The sequence below is a fragment of the Paracoccidioides lutzii genome (assembly GCF_000150705.2).
Source record: "Paracoccidioides lutzii Pb01 unplaced genomic scaffold supercont2.17, whole genome shotgun sequence".
Taxonomy (NCBI): Eukaryota; Fungi; Ascomycota; class Eurotiomycetes; order Onygenales; family Ajellomycetaceae; genus Paracoccidioides; species Paracoccidioides lutzii.
Genome location: NW_015440963.1, coordinates 633,146 through 647,979, shown reverse-complemented (window position 1 = coordinate 647,979; position 14,834 = coordinate 633,146). Strand labels below are relative to the sequence as shown.

At 45.3% G+C, this 14,834-nt stretch overlaps 3 protein-coding genes across 3 annotated transcripts; 1 reads left to right on the top strand and 2 right to left on the bottom strand.

Annotated features, from left to right (window-relative positions):
- Positions 1 to 96: 96 nt before the first annotated feature.
- On the top strand, positions 97 to 2,221 carry PAAG_06266 (hypothetical protein; the record flags this gene model as incomplete). Its single annotated transcript, XM_002791955.1, has 2 exons — positions 97 to 700; positions 834 to 2,221. 2 exons carry the CDS (start codon positions 97 to 99, stop codon positions 2,219 to 2,221), a joined length of 1,992 nt encoding a protein of 663 aa, XP_002792001.1.
- Positions 2,222 to 4,232: 2,011 nt separating this feature from the next.
- Positions 4,233 to 6,255, bottom strand: PAAG_06265 (purine-cytosine permease FCY22; the record flags this gene model as incomplete). Its single annotated transcript, XM_015845840.1, has 4 exons — positions 4,233 to 4,965; positions 5,060 to 5,458; positions 5,536 to 5,703; positions 5,870 to 6,255. The coding sequence occupies 4 exons, from the start codon at positions 6,253 to 6,255 to the stop codon at positions 4,233 to 4,235; spliced, it is 1,686 nt and encodes a 561-aa protein (XP_015700066.1).
- A 628-nt stretch (positions 6,256 to 6,883) lies between these two features.
- Positions 6,884 to 9,242, bottom strand: PAAG_06264 (arginine-tRNA-protein transferase; the record flags this gene model as incomplete). The annotated part of the gene is made up of 10 exons (XM_015845839.1): positions 6,884 to 7,006; positions 7,149 to 7,450; positions 7,516 to 7,581; positions 7,640 to 7,737; positions 7,804 to 8,037; positions 8,126 to 8,287; positions 8,407 to 8,529; positions 8,598 to 8,660; positions 8,738 to 8,816; positions 9,176 to 9,242. 10 exons carry the CDS (start codon positions 9,240 to 9,242, stop codon positions 6,884 to 6,886), a joined length of 1,317 nt encoding a protein of 438 aa, XP_015700065.1.
- Between the last annotated feature and the right edge of the window lie 5,592 nt (positions 9,243 to 14,834).

Here is a 14,834-nt window from a genome sequence, read left to right as displayed (position 1 = left end):
TCCCAGTTCTTTATCTTGGGAAATATTGTGTCGCAAAGCTCAGCAGTATAGGAGCAACCATTTTCTGGCCTCCCACAAGGGGCCAAAAACACCATCATGTCTCCCAACCGTCTTGAGGAACTTGACAACGTCTTCGACGACCACCCTTCACTAACCGCCTCCCTCGAGGACTTTGAAGACTCTTCTCGCCCATCACCCTTCTTTGGCTTGCCATCGCAGCACTCTGGTTTCCGTTCTGAAGACAACGATGAACACGAGCCAGATACAGACTTAGATTCAAGTGCCGGCGACCCATGGACTCCACCGGGTTACAGGCAGCGGAGATACATTTTAAAACAGCAAAATTTTCCACCAACCGCTGGTAGCGCATGGTATCGGCATCAGCCGTATCTACGGGACAAACCAGATCTAAATCCTCCCTGTGATTGCAGTCCGTTGCGGTCAAGGGAGGTTAGCCCGCAATATGAGGATGCGCTGGAGAAACCGCCTGTGAGCGGGGATGATGATGTTGCTGACTTAACAATGCCTGCAAATATACCATTACCTGTGGGCATAGATTCCCCATTAAAGGGCAGGTCGCCTAGTCCCGCGCCACCGACAAAGCGCGAGGAGAGTCCCTGGAGAAACAAAGAGAATCATGTCAATAGCGACGAGCTTGAACTGGTGCCGCAGGACCTTTCTCCAGATTCGTTCACAAATTGTAATATATATATTTTCCTATTTTCCTTTAAGCAAAATACCCTTTTTCATATCAGTTACATCTATTGTTCATGTACTCAAAATACATGATTTACTTTCCGCATCTTGAAACTAACACCAATTCCCAATTGTAGACATCCGCTTTGCGGTGCGCGCAGAGGTTCAGCATCGAGAACCCTTCCTTGCATTCTTCAATTTCATCACCCAAAAGTTAGATTCAATGGTTAAGAATCGCACGAACACTGCTTTATCCTTAATAATAGGCCTCTTATCCTTCACAATTATCCGCGCCCTCTTTCTGCCACCTATCCCTCTCCCAGTCCCCGACCTCGTCAAACTCTCCGGCTTAGCCCGCTCCTTTGAGCCGTTAATTTACTACTCCGAAAATGGCGTCCAGCAAATCGGCGCACTGCAAGAAACCGGCGTCGCCGTCTGGGACCTAGGAGAATCCGTCCGCGGCACAAACATGACCAGCGCTCCCATCATCGTCCGTCAATTAGACGAACTTTCCGAATCCCTGAAGACATTATCATTAGAACTAACGCGCTTCTTCGCCAACGTGGACGCAGACATCGACTCCATTCTCATCGTCATGGACTGGGCAAAGCGCGAACTAGAAACCCTCTCTTCACAACCTGCGCACTCCCTCCCCTCCATCTTCTTCGACAACCTCCACTCCTTCCTCTCACGCCTCGGTGCACTAGAGACCACCACAACAACCTCACCAGATGGCAATGAAGCGCCACTCCCCTCCCCAACCCGCCTGGGCTCCTTCATCACCAAAGTCTTCGGCACAACCCGCTCGCAACGCACACACCGCACCCTCACACATACCTTCTCCGAATTTCTCGCCGTACAGGAAGAGTCCATAAACAACGAACTGACACATTCGACCGCCCTCTTCGCGCTCTTTGAGGCTATAGACCGACAGTTCCTAAACCTCCAGCGCACCGTCGTGCGCGAATCGGACGCTCAGGAGCGCGCAGAGGGCGAAATGCTCTCGTCGTTGTGGACGCGTGTTCTGGGACCCAACGCCGTCGCGCTACGTAAGTATGAGAAAAACCGCCAGCTGCTGTCATCCGTGCGGCAGCGGACGGTTGCCAACAAGCACCTTCTCATGGACTATCGTGGCAAGCTGTTGACATTAAAGGTGAATCTGGAAACTTTACGGAGGAAATTGGTTAGTCCACTGGTCAGGAGGAATGATTCGGTGACCTTTGGGCTTTTTGGAGGGAGCAGTAGTGGTGAGGGGGAGCTGGCGGGAAGGGGTCTTGCAGGGAGTGCGGCGCAGGGGTCTGTGGAGTTGGTGGTTGAGAGGCAGATTAGGGGCTTAGAGGGGGCTTATGATTATTTGAAAGGGGTGAGAGAGAGGCAGAAGGCGAAGTTGATGGAGATGGTTTACGGGGCTGGAAGCCGGAAGGTGGGGAGTGCGAGTGGGCTGCTAGATGGGATTGCGGGAGTGGGGGGAGGAGCTGGCGGTGGAGCAACTGGGGGTGGAGCAGCTGGGAGCGGAGATGGCTGAAGTTTTAGGTAAATTTTAAGTCATTCTTATTTCATTTGTTTACTTATTTCTTCACAAATCTCTGCTTTTCCTTTTGGATTTGCTTTTTAATCTTCTGCTGCCCTGAATGGGTGTTTCTAGGATTAGGGTTCCTTTTTTTTTTTTTTTTTTTTTGGCTTCTTGATTGGGAGTGCGTTGGGGGGGAGTCTGTCGGTCGGACTGGCTTTTCTTTCATTTCTCCACTTTTCATTTCCTTTTACCCTTCCGGATTGGAGTTGCACTGCTTTGCTGCGTTTCCTTTTCTTCGTCGGTTCTGTATTCTCCACGTATGTTTGTCCCTTTGTTTTGGTCGTATTCTCCACATTGCGCCTACATCAAGGACGAAGAAGTATCCCGTATCACTCGCTAGCAGCATATCTCTCACCCGATATATGTGATATGCTTGGAAATACTTGTACAGCCCATGTATGCATCTACATACATGCATACATACACACATATCTTAGAAACATCATTTCGATCTAGCTATTGGAATAAAGCAAATAAAACATAAAACATAAAGGGAAAACAGATTTACAGCAGTAATCAAAACCATGGATAGTGTATACTACATACCTTGCTCACCATGAGCCAGTTGGCTGTAGTTCTTGGATCACTCTACCACCATACAAAAACTTAAAGCAGAAATCAAAGCTGTCTTAAAATCTCAAAAAACGCCCAACAACACCACCTTACAGAAAGTACCTCACTTATATGCTCTTCTCTACATCCTGCAGCGTACTCGTTATCTATGTCGTCCTCTAGGATCTTGATCCTTTCCTCATGACCTTTCCGTCTGTTCTTCATACTCATCCACCACTTAAGAAATCAAAGAGCTGCAATAACGTTGCACAACCAGGTTGCAGGAAGGATGATGCCATCTGAAAAGAATAAAGCAAAATCGCCGTGCAAAACCTTTGATATTGGCCGTAGTGGATTTTACCGGAACCCCTACGCATGACGAGATTAGCAGCAGATGCCATCTCAACGACCAACGTACAAAAATTCAAATGCTAGGCTAATACCTTCTTCAAATTTTCAAGCCTCTTGTAATGTTCTTGAATTGAGCAGAATCGATGCCATAACTCAACCATTCTTCGGAGAGTGTCTCTCATAGCAATATAAACTAGGTAACTACTCGAGAGAATAAATATTCTTGCACATCTGAAAATTTTGTTAAAATATCATTTCAATGGAATTAGAGCCGATCTTGGAGGTTTCACCGTCCAAAGCAAGCCAAAGCTTGCACCGAGTTAGGGCTTGGGATAACTAGTTATCTATTTCAGGAAATATTCAACGACAATCCCAAGTACTGTGCCCCTGGACCGCACCTTGCAGCACCGAACAACCTCGTATTTCGTTTCGATTCGGAGATATGAAAAGCATTCTAATTGTTGTCAAACTTGGATCAGAGTTAAGAGGTAACTATGGTTACAGGGCTCTTGTATTGTTGGTTCAGATCACTCTGATAGCCAATATTGTGGAATTTGCCTCCATGAAACGGGGATACCCATCCATCTTTTCCTCTTGGATCATTCATTCCGTCTACAAAGAGATCCATGGACGACGCTGAGACTGAGAAAGGGGGGGCAAGATTGAGAGTTTTGCAAGACATAGGAGCGGGGAGTATGTGTAGGTTGGAAACAGGGGAAGCATGGGTGGGTGAGTCCGTGGGTGAACTTTAGGTCGAACCCTAAGGAAACAGAGTGAGAGAAAGGGAGGAGGGGGAACAAGGGGTTTTATAAGACTAGGGGTTTATTAGACGGGTTTTGAATAAAGATGTTTTCATCATGTGGAGGAAGGAAAAAGGAAAATACTTTGAGACTTGCATGATGTGCATTCACTTTTGAAACATTCATTTGGTGAGGAAGAATGCTCCATTGGAGAGAAATCAATGGTGGTTGAGGAGTAATTCTGGATATGGTGGATAGCTCATGGCCGTATAGGATTTTGGTTGTCATAAAAAGAAAGCGAAAACCAACCACAATCGATATTAAATATAACCTCCCCGCTCCCCCCACCCAACCCCCCTCTTTCGTTTCTGTAACCTGACCTCACAAGCCCTGAATGGCAAATATAACAACGAACTAACCGCCAACGCCATCTCAAACCCAATATCCCCCGTAGTCTCCGCAATTGGCCCAATAAACCACGTCTGTGACATACACGGGATCACCAACGCAAACGATAACAACCCCGCCCCCAGCGCTGCAATCCCACTCGGTAGCTGCGACCCCACATCCCAAATCGCATGGTCATACGACGCATAATTGCCATGACGAATCACGAGATGTTCAACCGTCACGATGGCGAAGAAAGCCGCAGACCAATAGGCAATTACACCTATGAAATTCTCGAGAGAGGAAAAGAACCTTGCCGCAGCGCGAATGGAGACTGGGATGACGATGGCAGCGAAGACGACGGCGAATATTGCGCGTGGAATGCGGACGAGGATGGGGAGTAATATTTGAATGTTTAGTGTTATGCTGTAGATAGTTGCGGCAATGTTTCCGAGAGCGGAGAAGGCGAGGAGCACTGTAATGAATTTTCCAAAGCCACCAGCTGGGCTGAGGATGGCGGCGAACATGTGGCCGATGGATCCGCTTTCGTAAGCGGAGGCCCAGCTTGGGGTGTTGGGGACGGCTCCGCCGATGGCCGCACCAAGAATCATTAGGGGTGTGTTAGGGAGGAAGAGGCCCAGGTAGGTATACGTGAAGATGTGTGTGCTAAGCATAGGTTTTGTTGTATTAGATAGCTTTCCTTTTATTGTGTGTTTTAAGGCAGTTTCGTCTCAGAGTTAAAGGGATGGGGGAAACCCACGAAGGCACATCTGGTGATATATACGTGCTGAAATCCGAACTCAGTGCTGCCCAGGGAATCAAGAAACCGGCAACTAACCCGCCAAAGGACAGGATGGGCTTTGCTGTAGGCTCTGGCTGCTTAACCTGGTCCACAAGATTCTTACCCCCGCAGCCGGTGAGGATTATAATGCTCACGAGCGTGGGGATCCAGGCATACCGTTCATACTGGTGCAGCACCTTGTAGCCGAAGAAGGAGATGAGCAGAGCGACCAAGACCACAATGATGATACCAGCATTCACACTGATGGAGCCGGGGTTTACGGCTGCAAGAGTCTGGCCTCCGATTACCGCATCGATCACAACAAATCCAGAGACGGTAGCAAGGTTCAATAGAACAACAATGTAGACACAGTAGAGTCTATAAAATAAAATTTCAGCATGGATTTCCATATAGAGATAAGATGGAGACAATTTGGATGGCGAAAAGGTACTCACCCAAAGCTATACCGCGCTTGAATCATCTGGCGCAGGCCCGTTTTGGGTCCTAAAATAGAAAGATATGCTGGCGGCACTGTACATAGCAGATTGAAAAAGATCACAACCAGACTGGCACTGCGCAGACTCAGGCCTAAACCTAGCGTGCCAACCATGCCTGTAATAACCCTACATAGCTTACATTCAATTCCACATCAGACATGGACATTAAAATGAGCACAGAGGGCGGAACTCAGTTCGATATTAATTCAATCCACCAAAACAGGTCGTACCCCGAGACATCGGACAAAAATTGCCCGTGCCAAACCGAACGGGTATGATAAATATAACATACGGCAAGACATTGCAGCTAACCGTAAACCACAGGAAGAACAAATTAATCGCGCTCATGTCTGTCTGCTCAGCGACGGCGACGGGCGTGATACCGCGCAGTTCCACCCCCCAGGAGGCCAGCCGGTGCCACCAGCGGGACCGGGAGCTAAACAGCGGAAGATCCATGTTATCGATGTCTAATCCCGCCTGTGCGGCGCTTGAGCCCCGCAGCTGTTGGCTACGGGAAGTGGTCTGGGATCTTCGCCCATTCTCGGTGACGGCGGAGGTTGCGATGGCCTTTTCCACGTCCCCGGTGAGATTTGGATCGCCATTGTCATCACCACCACCATCGTTGGCAATTGTGGTAATGAATGGCGGCGGACTTGTTGGTGGCGGTTTCGGTTCCATCTAAGAGTGTGAGATTGGTTTGATGACATGGGTGGGGTTGTAATTGTTTTCCTCTTCCCTTACTTCTTTTTGCTTTCTGTCCCGGTTTGCTACCCCGGGGCGAATTAAATGGTCAATCAAAATGTTAGTTAACTAATAGATTATAAGTTAGTTAAGAGGTTTAACGAAGGAAGAATAAGAATAAAATAAAACCATCATAGCTAGTCATTATCCGCTCTGACTCAGACAGTTGCACTCACCGAGTGGCTCCTTTCCCCTCCTTAGCCCCGTTAACCCAGAGCCGGGAATTTTAATTTACTTTGCTTATATTTTGATTAATTCATGATCGTAATAATGAGTTATTTCCATAATACTGTCTATGCGCATGAATGCGACATATCTTAGAGTCATTAAACTCTCTCCCCTTGTTATCTTCTTAGTCAGTTCAGAGACTTAATATCTCATCGAACAATCTGCTTTAGTTATACTTCCACGGCTACCGGAAGACATGTGGCTGAGCGGGAGACGCTGCGTTACAGGACAACAACCCAAGAATCGTGTCAAGTGGAAGCTTCCCAATGGCGCTGAGAGACAAGCTGTATTATTCCTCTAGCTATTTCTAATATTTCACAACGCAACCCAATTCATCTTAGAAGAGCACAACCGCCGAATCCTTAACAACCTCCGGACCCAACGCTGCCGCAAGCTCGGCAACTATTCCTTTGATCGACTGCGGATTCATAATATCTGACTTGTCCCATGGAACCAGGTCCTACACCACCAAGATACCGTGGTAGTTTATTGAATTAGTTATCTCTGTCCTTTAGAGCTCTGTAAAACATTTAAAACATGGCGGGGGAAAAACAAAAGACGAGGCGGAAGAAAGAAAAGGTACCAGACTAGGGATGACTTACGATCATTTCCACCAAAACCCCATGCACAAAAAGTTGCCAATGATCTAGATCAATCTGCTCCTCTACCTCTTGCAACGTCAAGACGCCTGGCATATGGATGTCAAACAATGACATTTCTTCCTCGTTGGATTCGGGCTCAACTTTCCACAGGCTATTTTCTTCGGCAGCAGGTTCAGTTTCGACACCACCTTCTCCCTTTTTCGCTGCTTGTATTGCACGGTCATGGGAGAGGGAAACATATGGATGACGATCAAATTTCTCTTTGTAGTCATCAAAAGGATCCCAAGTCAAACTCTCTGGATCTGTTATACATGTTAGGGAAATATATAAAATATTTTGGAGTCGAAGGGCGAAAATAGCTACTTACCTAGAACATACTGAGGCTGGAAATTTGCCTTGTACCGCATTTTTTGACAGGAATGTATGTAGAAACCTGGATACGGTTAGGAACTGGAAGATATAAAATCATAGAATCAAGGATCTCTCCGTACCCATATAGTAGTTCTTATAGTCCCCTTCGATAGTCAAGGCAATCTCCCTTAGAGCACTAGTCTTCCCGAATTCAAAATCGCTGTACTCTGGGTCATAGCTGCCAGAAATTAGTTATCCTCAGTTCACGCACCGGGGGTTAATATATATAGACGAAAAACCATACAAGATATAGACCGAGCTCACAGCTTGAGGCAATAAATCTAGAACTGCCACGGCAATAAGTTTACCATCTAGCCTATAGCACTGATGGTAGGATCCGAGCTTTTGCTCCTTCGAGGCTTCCCTGACGGTCTTCCTATTGATACCAGAACATAGAAACCGCTTGAAGGAGGGAGCACTCCATTTTGAAGCAGGCTCATTATGTACAGCCATTTGGTACCTTAGGAAGAGATCATACCTGCAAGCAAAATCATTAATGTTTTCTCTATTAGAATTGACCCAATTTACATGCGGAGAGATTTGGGAATGGGTGGATATGAACTAACTTTGCCTGTGAGAAAGAATCAGACTCGAAATTGACCTCAAACCGATGCGCTGGTTCAATGGGCCTTTTCGTTTTCGGATCCCTAGGCCTTTTAACGTTGGCGTATTCTGTTTCACGGACTCGTTGGAGCAAATTAAACTTCGACTTTCGGGATTTTTTCTCCCTATGTAATCGTACCGGTCGTCAGATTTATTTTAAATCACGAAACATACAATCGATCTGAAAGAGAGATAGAAAATCATCATTCCAGACCGTTGATTTGATTAGGTGACGTAGACATACTCTCGAGTCGTTGGACAAAGCTTTGCCGCACTTCGAATGTAGGACGGGCCCAGCACAAATCTATTCCAGCGATTTATGGCCAGTCTCTGGTCCTTTCGTGGCTTAAAGCCGGTAGGGTCCAGTCTGTATGGTCATGTTGGTCAGAAAATATGCGCACCAACACACGTTCAAGAAAAGAGATGCTAGCACACCTTATCGTATAGTGCGGACAGCATGACCTTTTCAAATTTTGTTTATAGTAAAGTGACCCAGAGCTAAAGAAACAATAGTTAGCTTGAGCACTTGACATAAAGCGAAAAAGGATGATAATTTCGCAAATCAGAAATCTTACCGTCTCCATCCCCGATCGAGAAGCTCTTGGTAGTCGTCCACGCGCATGGCCTTAGAGCTGGCATAGTATGATGCACCTACTCAAACATCTAGCATGTCAGATGTCGTTTGCATAATTTCGACGCTCAAAGAAACAAATATCCAGCATGTGCCGTGAGCTGGAGACCTGGAGAGGTGGAACGTGAAACTAACTTCCATTGTCTGACTTGCAGTAACCACATGAGTTCCGTTGGTATCCTAATTATCAATATTGGCAGAACATGGCCGTGATGTCAGTAGGTATAAGGCGGGGGAACAGGCCAGTTATTTCGAGAAATCCAGAGTTCTTTAGCAACAAGCTAATGGAAACTAATGTGCAAAACTGTGTCTTTTTTTTTTTATTTCTTCCCACAAAACAATTTTACAAAGCTTCCTCTTATTAGGGATATTGCCCACTTACCATTTGGTGTAATGAAGGATAATGGCTGCGGTTGAGGCCGCTTCTCTTCCTCATCCGATGATGACATAATTGCCAGACTAGGGGACGAATCACTAAACAACAGAGTTGTAACTTATGAGTTAGACTCTCGAGGCTCACATAACAGAGAGCCGTAGTATCGTATTTGCTACAACTATTATATTGGACAACAACCAAACAAACCACTGCTGAGTGTTGGGGAAGGTTGAAAGCTGGGATTTGGTGACGCCAAGATAACCTTTGATCTAGAGTGGCAGAGATCCCGTGACCTAAATTGGTGGAGTTGGGCGAGAGGCATAAACGAACCGGACTTAAGTCTATGATAAAAACATAAATCTACACGACTCTAGAATGACAGTGGAGTAGTTTGGATATACATAATCTTGAAATTTTTTGCATTTTCCATGTACAGCAGCTAAATAACAACCTTGGAATCCTAAAAGCGGCAAAAGTTGCGTCCAAAACCCGGGATTTAGTATGGTATTTTAACATGGAAAGTCCTGCCATTCCCATGCCCCTAGTTGTCCAACTTTCCATTTTCCAGTATCCTTTGCAATTACCAATCTCATAGAGACACATAGAGAGCACCCGGACGTCAACTTAAAGGCGTCTGACTCACCGCGTTGATATCTTATGTTCCAACTGCGCGCGCCGGAAGGCGACTGCGTTTCCGGACATTATTAAGTGTTGAAATGGCTGAGGAAAGCTAACTACGCCATTTCTGCAGCCGAGACTAGGCTGATATCAGGGTATGAGAGACGTTCCATTAAAGTATATGGAAATCAGATACCAGGGATTCAGGCGCCCATGCAACGATTCTGAAGGATCCCCAAAAGCTATTAGTGATGCCCATAGCTCGAGCCACCCTTCCATGGCCGCACATGATAGCGGAAGCAGGGATTTTGGGCCTTGTTTCTTCTGGCAATAATACCAGGGAAGGGGTTCTGTTTTTCATCTGTCGTTGCTGGGTGGATATTGAGTGAGTTGGAGATGTAGTGGCATTTTCTGATACATGATAGGGCCTGTGTAAAGGAGAACATAGTGGATATGACATGGTCAGAGAAAGACATGAGGGGACAACGTTGGAAACTGCCCCTCCAAAAATGAGCGGGAATCTGTTCCTTTAGTGAAGGAAGTTGGGTATCCAGAGGTGTATTCTCTACAGCAGAATGAAATATTCATTTTCCAGGTTGTCATCAGATACCAAGAGTAGATGACAAGTAGAGAATATGGTATGATTGTCCGTCAAATATGAAAGAAGGGAGGAGGCTAATAGAAGCCAAAATTGGCGGTGATGACTATGACATCACTTTATCAACCTCTTTGTCATGCCAAAAGATAGAATGTCAGAAAAATAATCAGAGAAAACAGAAATGATTAACCTATCTTATTCCACTTCTAATGATAACTTAAAAAAAAAAATAAATTTCATATAGAATTGAAATTCAAGTAACTATAGAGTAATTTGAGATGAAGAAGCAATTATTATTAGTTTATATATTTACCAGATAAAAAAAATTGATAATATATAACTTGATAATAAAGCTTCAATGTAGCTCAGAGTTATTTTTACTTTTTTTCTACTATAGCTAATAATATAAAATATCAGTTCATTTTGATCATTCTTATAAATTAAATAAAATAATAATAAAAAATATAAAATTAAGTAATTATATAAATAAATATTTCTCTTTGATAAAATTATAAATTTAATCAATCAGTTTAAACTTCTTTATCTACTTTTTGAATATATTATCTTCATAGAATATGATAAAAAGATGAAAAAAATTCAATATTAAGAGCAAATTATACTATAAGACTATTTTATTTATATGTAAAGATAGCTGAATGGCCATGCAAGTGAAGATCTGTCTTTGATGAAACTGTTCAACCAGTCAGTTTAAGCTTCTCCATCCGCTTCCCTGGATGTGTTATCTCCGCAGAATGTGGTAGAGAGGTAGAAAGGATTCAACATTGGGAGCAAACCACACTGTGAGGCTATTTCATTTGTATGTGAAGGTGAAGGAGAGATGGAAGCAGAAAGAGAGAAGAGAGTACAGCGGAAGTAGAGTGTCAAAATAAAAGGGTCTTTGAAAATGCAAATGGCAACGATGCAACAGAAAAAGATAAAAAGGTGGGGCTCTTTGCGTGACAAAGCTACAACTGTCGAAGGCGGAGAAAAGAGGGAGGAAAAAAATAAAAGGAAAGGAAAGGAAAAGGGAAAACGAAGTGATTTGATTTGCAAAGCCATGGACGCCTCCAACAAGAAAATGAAAGAGAAAGGCGATAAGAAACTCCCGAATTCCATGCATTTTTTTCTAGAAAGCTTCCTCCATCCCCGTCAAGCCCTCTGAGCATGCGCCGCCAGTGGTTGGTTGCCTTTTCTTTCCTCCTTTTTGCGGGTGCAAGTAAATTAAAATAACACATTCCTCTTTTTGGTTTTTTTTTTTTTTTTTTTTTTTCGGTTTTTGAATGGATTGCACGAAATCCCATCAATTAACTTACCCTTGCAATCCAATAATGAGTTACCTCAACTGCTCCCTGCAAGCATGACAGCAAAAGCTGCCATCTGTCAAATCAAATTTCTTTTTCTGTCCCCGGGCCCCAGTCCTCAAACTCCATATGATTAGTTAACATGGGTAAATTCCTCCGCAGTTATATAGATTTACTTTCTTTTCAGCCTCGATCCGCCTTTTCATTTGGATATTTCTAGCCGGCTGACGCAGAGTGGACAGGCGTTTTATTTGACGCCCGTTGCTTTTGACGGGTTGTTGAACGAGCGGACCTTGATGCGGTCAAGAAATAGCTATCCAGGGTACCTAAATACTCATGATGATCTCGACGAGTCGCAGGGGCAATGCTGAGCACGAGCTTGGGATGCAGTGGGTCCTCTCCTCGTAGGTTATATGTTGGATGCATACCATGGAGCTTTGTAAGTACTTCAACGCATGACGTGGGTTTTAAACTGACCCCTTGCTTGATAATAATGAAGGGGGGGGGTGAGGGTTGCTTATTTATGATCATCATCCATTTTGCTGATGGCCATGATGTATAATTACGAATATCTTATGAGGGACGTGAGAATTAATGAGATGTTGTAATTATTAAATGCGTGCGAGAGGGTAAGCTTGACATTTGCGGATGCACTGTATGCTGCATTGCATGCATTAGCTAGCTGGCCGGTTTTGTCAAACGAAATAAAATAATAAACCCTCCGATTGGCTGGAAGGGCAGATGCTGCTTTATTTATTTTCCCTTATTCTTTTATCTAATTTATTTTTTGTCATATTTCAATACTTCCTTCTGTGGAATGGAATCCGTGATTGATGCACATTCCCCCTTGCCGTATATAAAAGGCGGCATGCGGGATTGGATCAAGATACGGCTCGACAAGTATCGGCATCGAGGCTTAAATGAACTCACGAGACGTTTGGGAAATAGAGGAATTTAACCCCCAGAATTACTACCTCGTTTAAAAATGCATCATCCAAAACGCGAGTCTTTCTCGGCCAGCCAATTTGGCTTGCTTGCTCTTTGCCCGGGAGAATGGGGTTTGAGGTGCGAGAAAGGAGGAAGCGAGCATTAGCTGTCACCAACCCCCAGAGGGCTTGAGCTTACGGATAGACGGACGGGAATGAAATATTTAATTTTCTAAAGGCCTGTTTGAAATGTTGGTTTATATTCATTAATTTTGTTATTTGCTTTACTATTACTATCTTTGATTTTAATGCTATTGGAAGGATGGATACCTATGTACTTCGCAGTTAGAGATGAGGGCATGGGGGAGTTGAATGATGGCATTTTTGGTTTCTGAATAATCCTCGACATCTTATAATGGCGATGATATTGAGCCATGCATGGGATGAAGAGGCCAACCAATCCAATGGATGCATGGTATTTAGGAGGGAGTTACATCTGGCTTGGCAAATGGTACATGTTACCCATCAATTTTTCTGCGCACGGGCCTGTACCTTTCTCAGGCTGACAAGTAGATCCAAAGTCTTCCGGTTATCGTCTTCCCACAATACCATTAGATTTTGGATGTACCTTGGACAGCGCACTCATATCTATGCTCCTTGGTAATTGGTAGGGGGTTGTTGTTGGGGTGGTTTGTTGTTCGAACCTGTTCCCTCTCCGATCATGGAAACCAACAGAGGGGGGATAAAGGAAAAAGATAAAATAATGCTCCGGCCTTAGCTTTGATTTAATTTTTTGCTATACTCCCCTCCGACCGACCCATCCACTCCTCCAATCCTCCCTCACCTGTCCTACTCCCCGTCCTTTTTATTTAACCCTTATTTTATTCTGCTCCCCCATCTACAATGTCTAGTTATATCCCCTCAGCTCCTATCAGGAATCAAACTCTTCATCCTCAGCCCCGGCCTCCGCGGGACTGAACAAGGGAGCCATTTTGTCGTTCCGCTCTTTTAAAGGCTGTTCACATCTCCAAAAGATTCTCTATTATTTATTTGACTTTCTTGCACACCACCTTCTGTCTCCCGCTGTCCTGTTCCTTTTTCCGCACCCCTCCCGTCGCAAATCTTTCCTTTGTTCGCCCATTCCTATACAACCCTAACCGTTCAAAAACCCTCTCTTCATCCGTTGGCTCGAGATAGCGGTGAGAGGCTTGAAGCTCTCAGCCACCCAATTCCCGTTTTGCGAGAAAGCCAAAAATATCCAACCGAAATCAAAGTTTCGTTAAAACAGCGTGACGCCCCACAAATTGGGTTCCGAGTTGTCTGTTCGAGATCGAGATCGGAATTATACACATAGCGTTTTTGCTACGGGTCGAAGTTTTGGATGAATATCTGAAGGACGTCTCACAAACGGGCTTATCCAGAAGTAGTTTGCGAATCCTCTCTCATTCTCTCGTATCTCTCTATATCCTTACCCACCAAACTCTTTGGCTGCTGCCCACTTATCTGGGTTTGGGGCAGCGAGAGAGTTGTGTCCTGCGGAAAAGCGAAAGGCGGCAATTTGTTACGTTGATTTTTGTTGCATCGATCGGTGGTTGTGCGGTGTGGTCTGCGAACACACAGAAAACACGGCAGACAGACAGACAGGCAGGCAGGCAGGCAGGCAGGCAGGCAGGCAGACCGGAGATTAGGGGTCTTGGAGCAGCAGGCGAGGACATAATTTAAGATCCGGGCATTCCGCCTTCGCAAAAGCCCTCGACTGCATAACGGAGAGAAAGACAGGAAGCTCTCCAAAGGCCGAGTCGAGTGATGGCGCAGTCGCATACGATGGAGTCCCGCACGGGAAGGACGAACCAGCGTAAGTTGAAAGTTGAATATTTGATGCTGGCCCTTGGTTGATGCACGTGTTCCGATGCTCGCCTTCCCCTCGCTGGTCGCTGCTGACTGTGACATCCCCCTGCTCGTCCCCCAAAACCTCACCCACAATCACCTACATACAGCAGCTACATCAGCCACTACACCTCTCCTGCTCACATCACCACCCTACCCTCAACCGTAACTCCCACTGCACTCCACTCACCAGTCATACATCCCATACCCCCCACTGCCCTCCTCCTCCCTTCCTGCTGGCCACCCCTTAGTGACCTGGATCTTTCCCTTCCCTTTCCCCCTCCCCCTCCCCCTCTTTCTATCAATATCCCCTTCCATTGGCCACCACGTACATC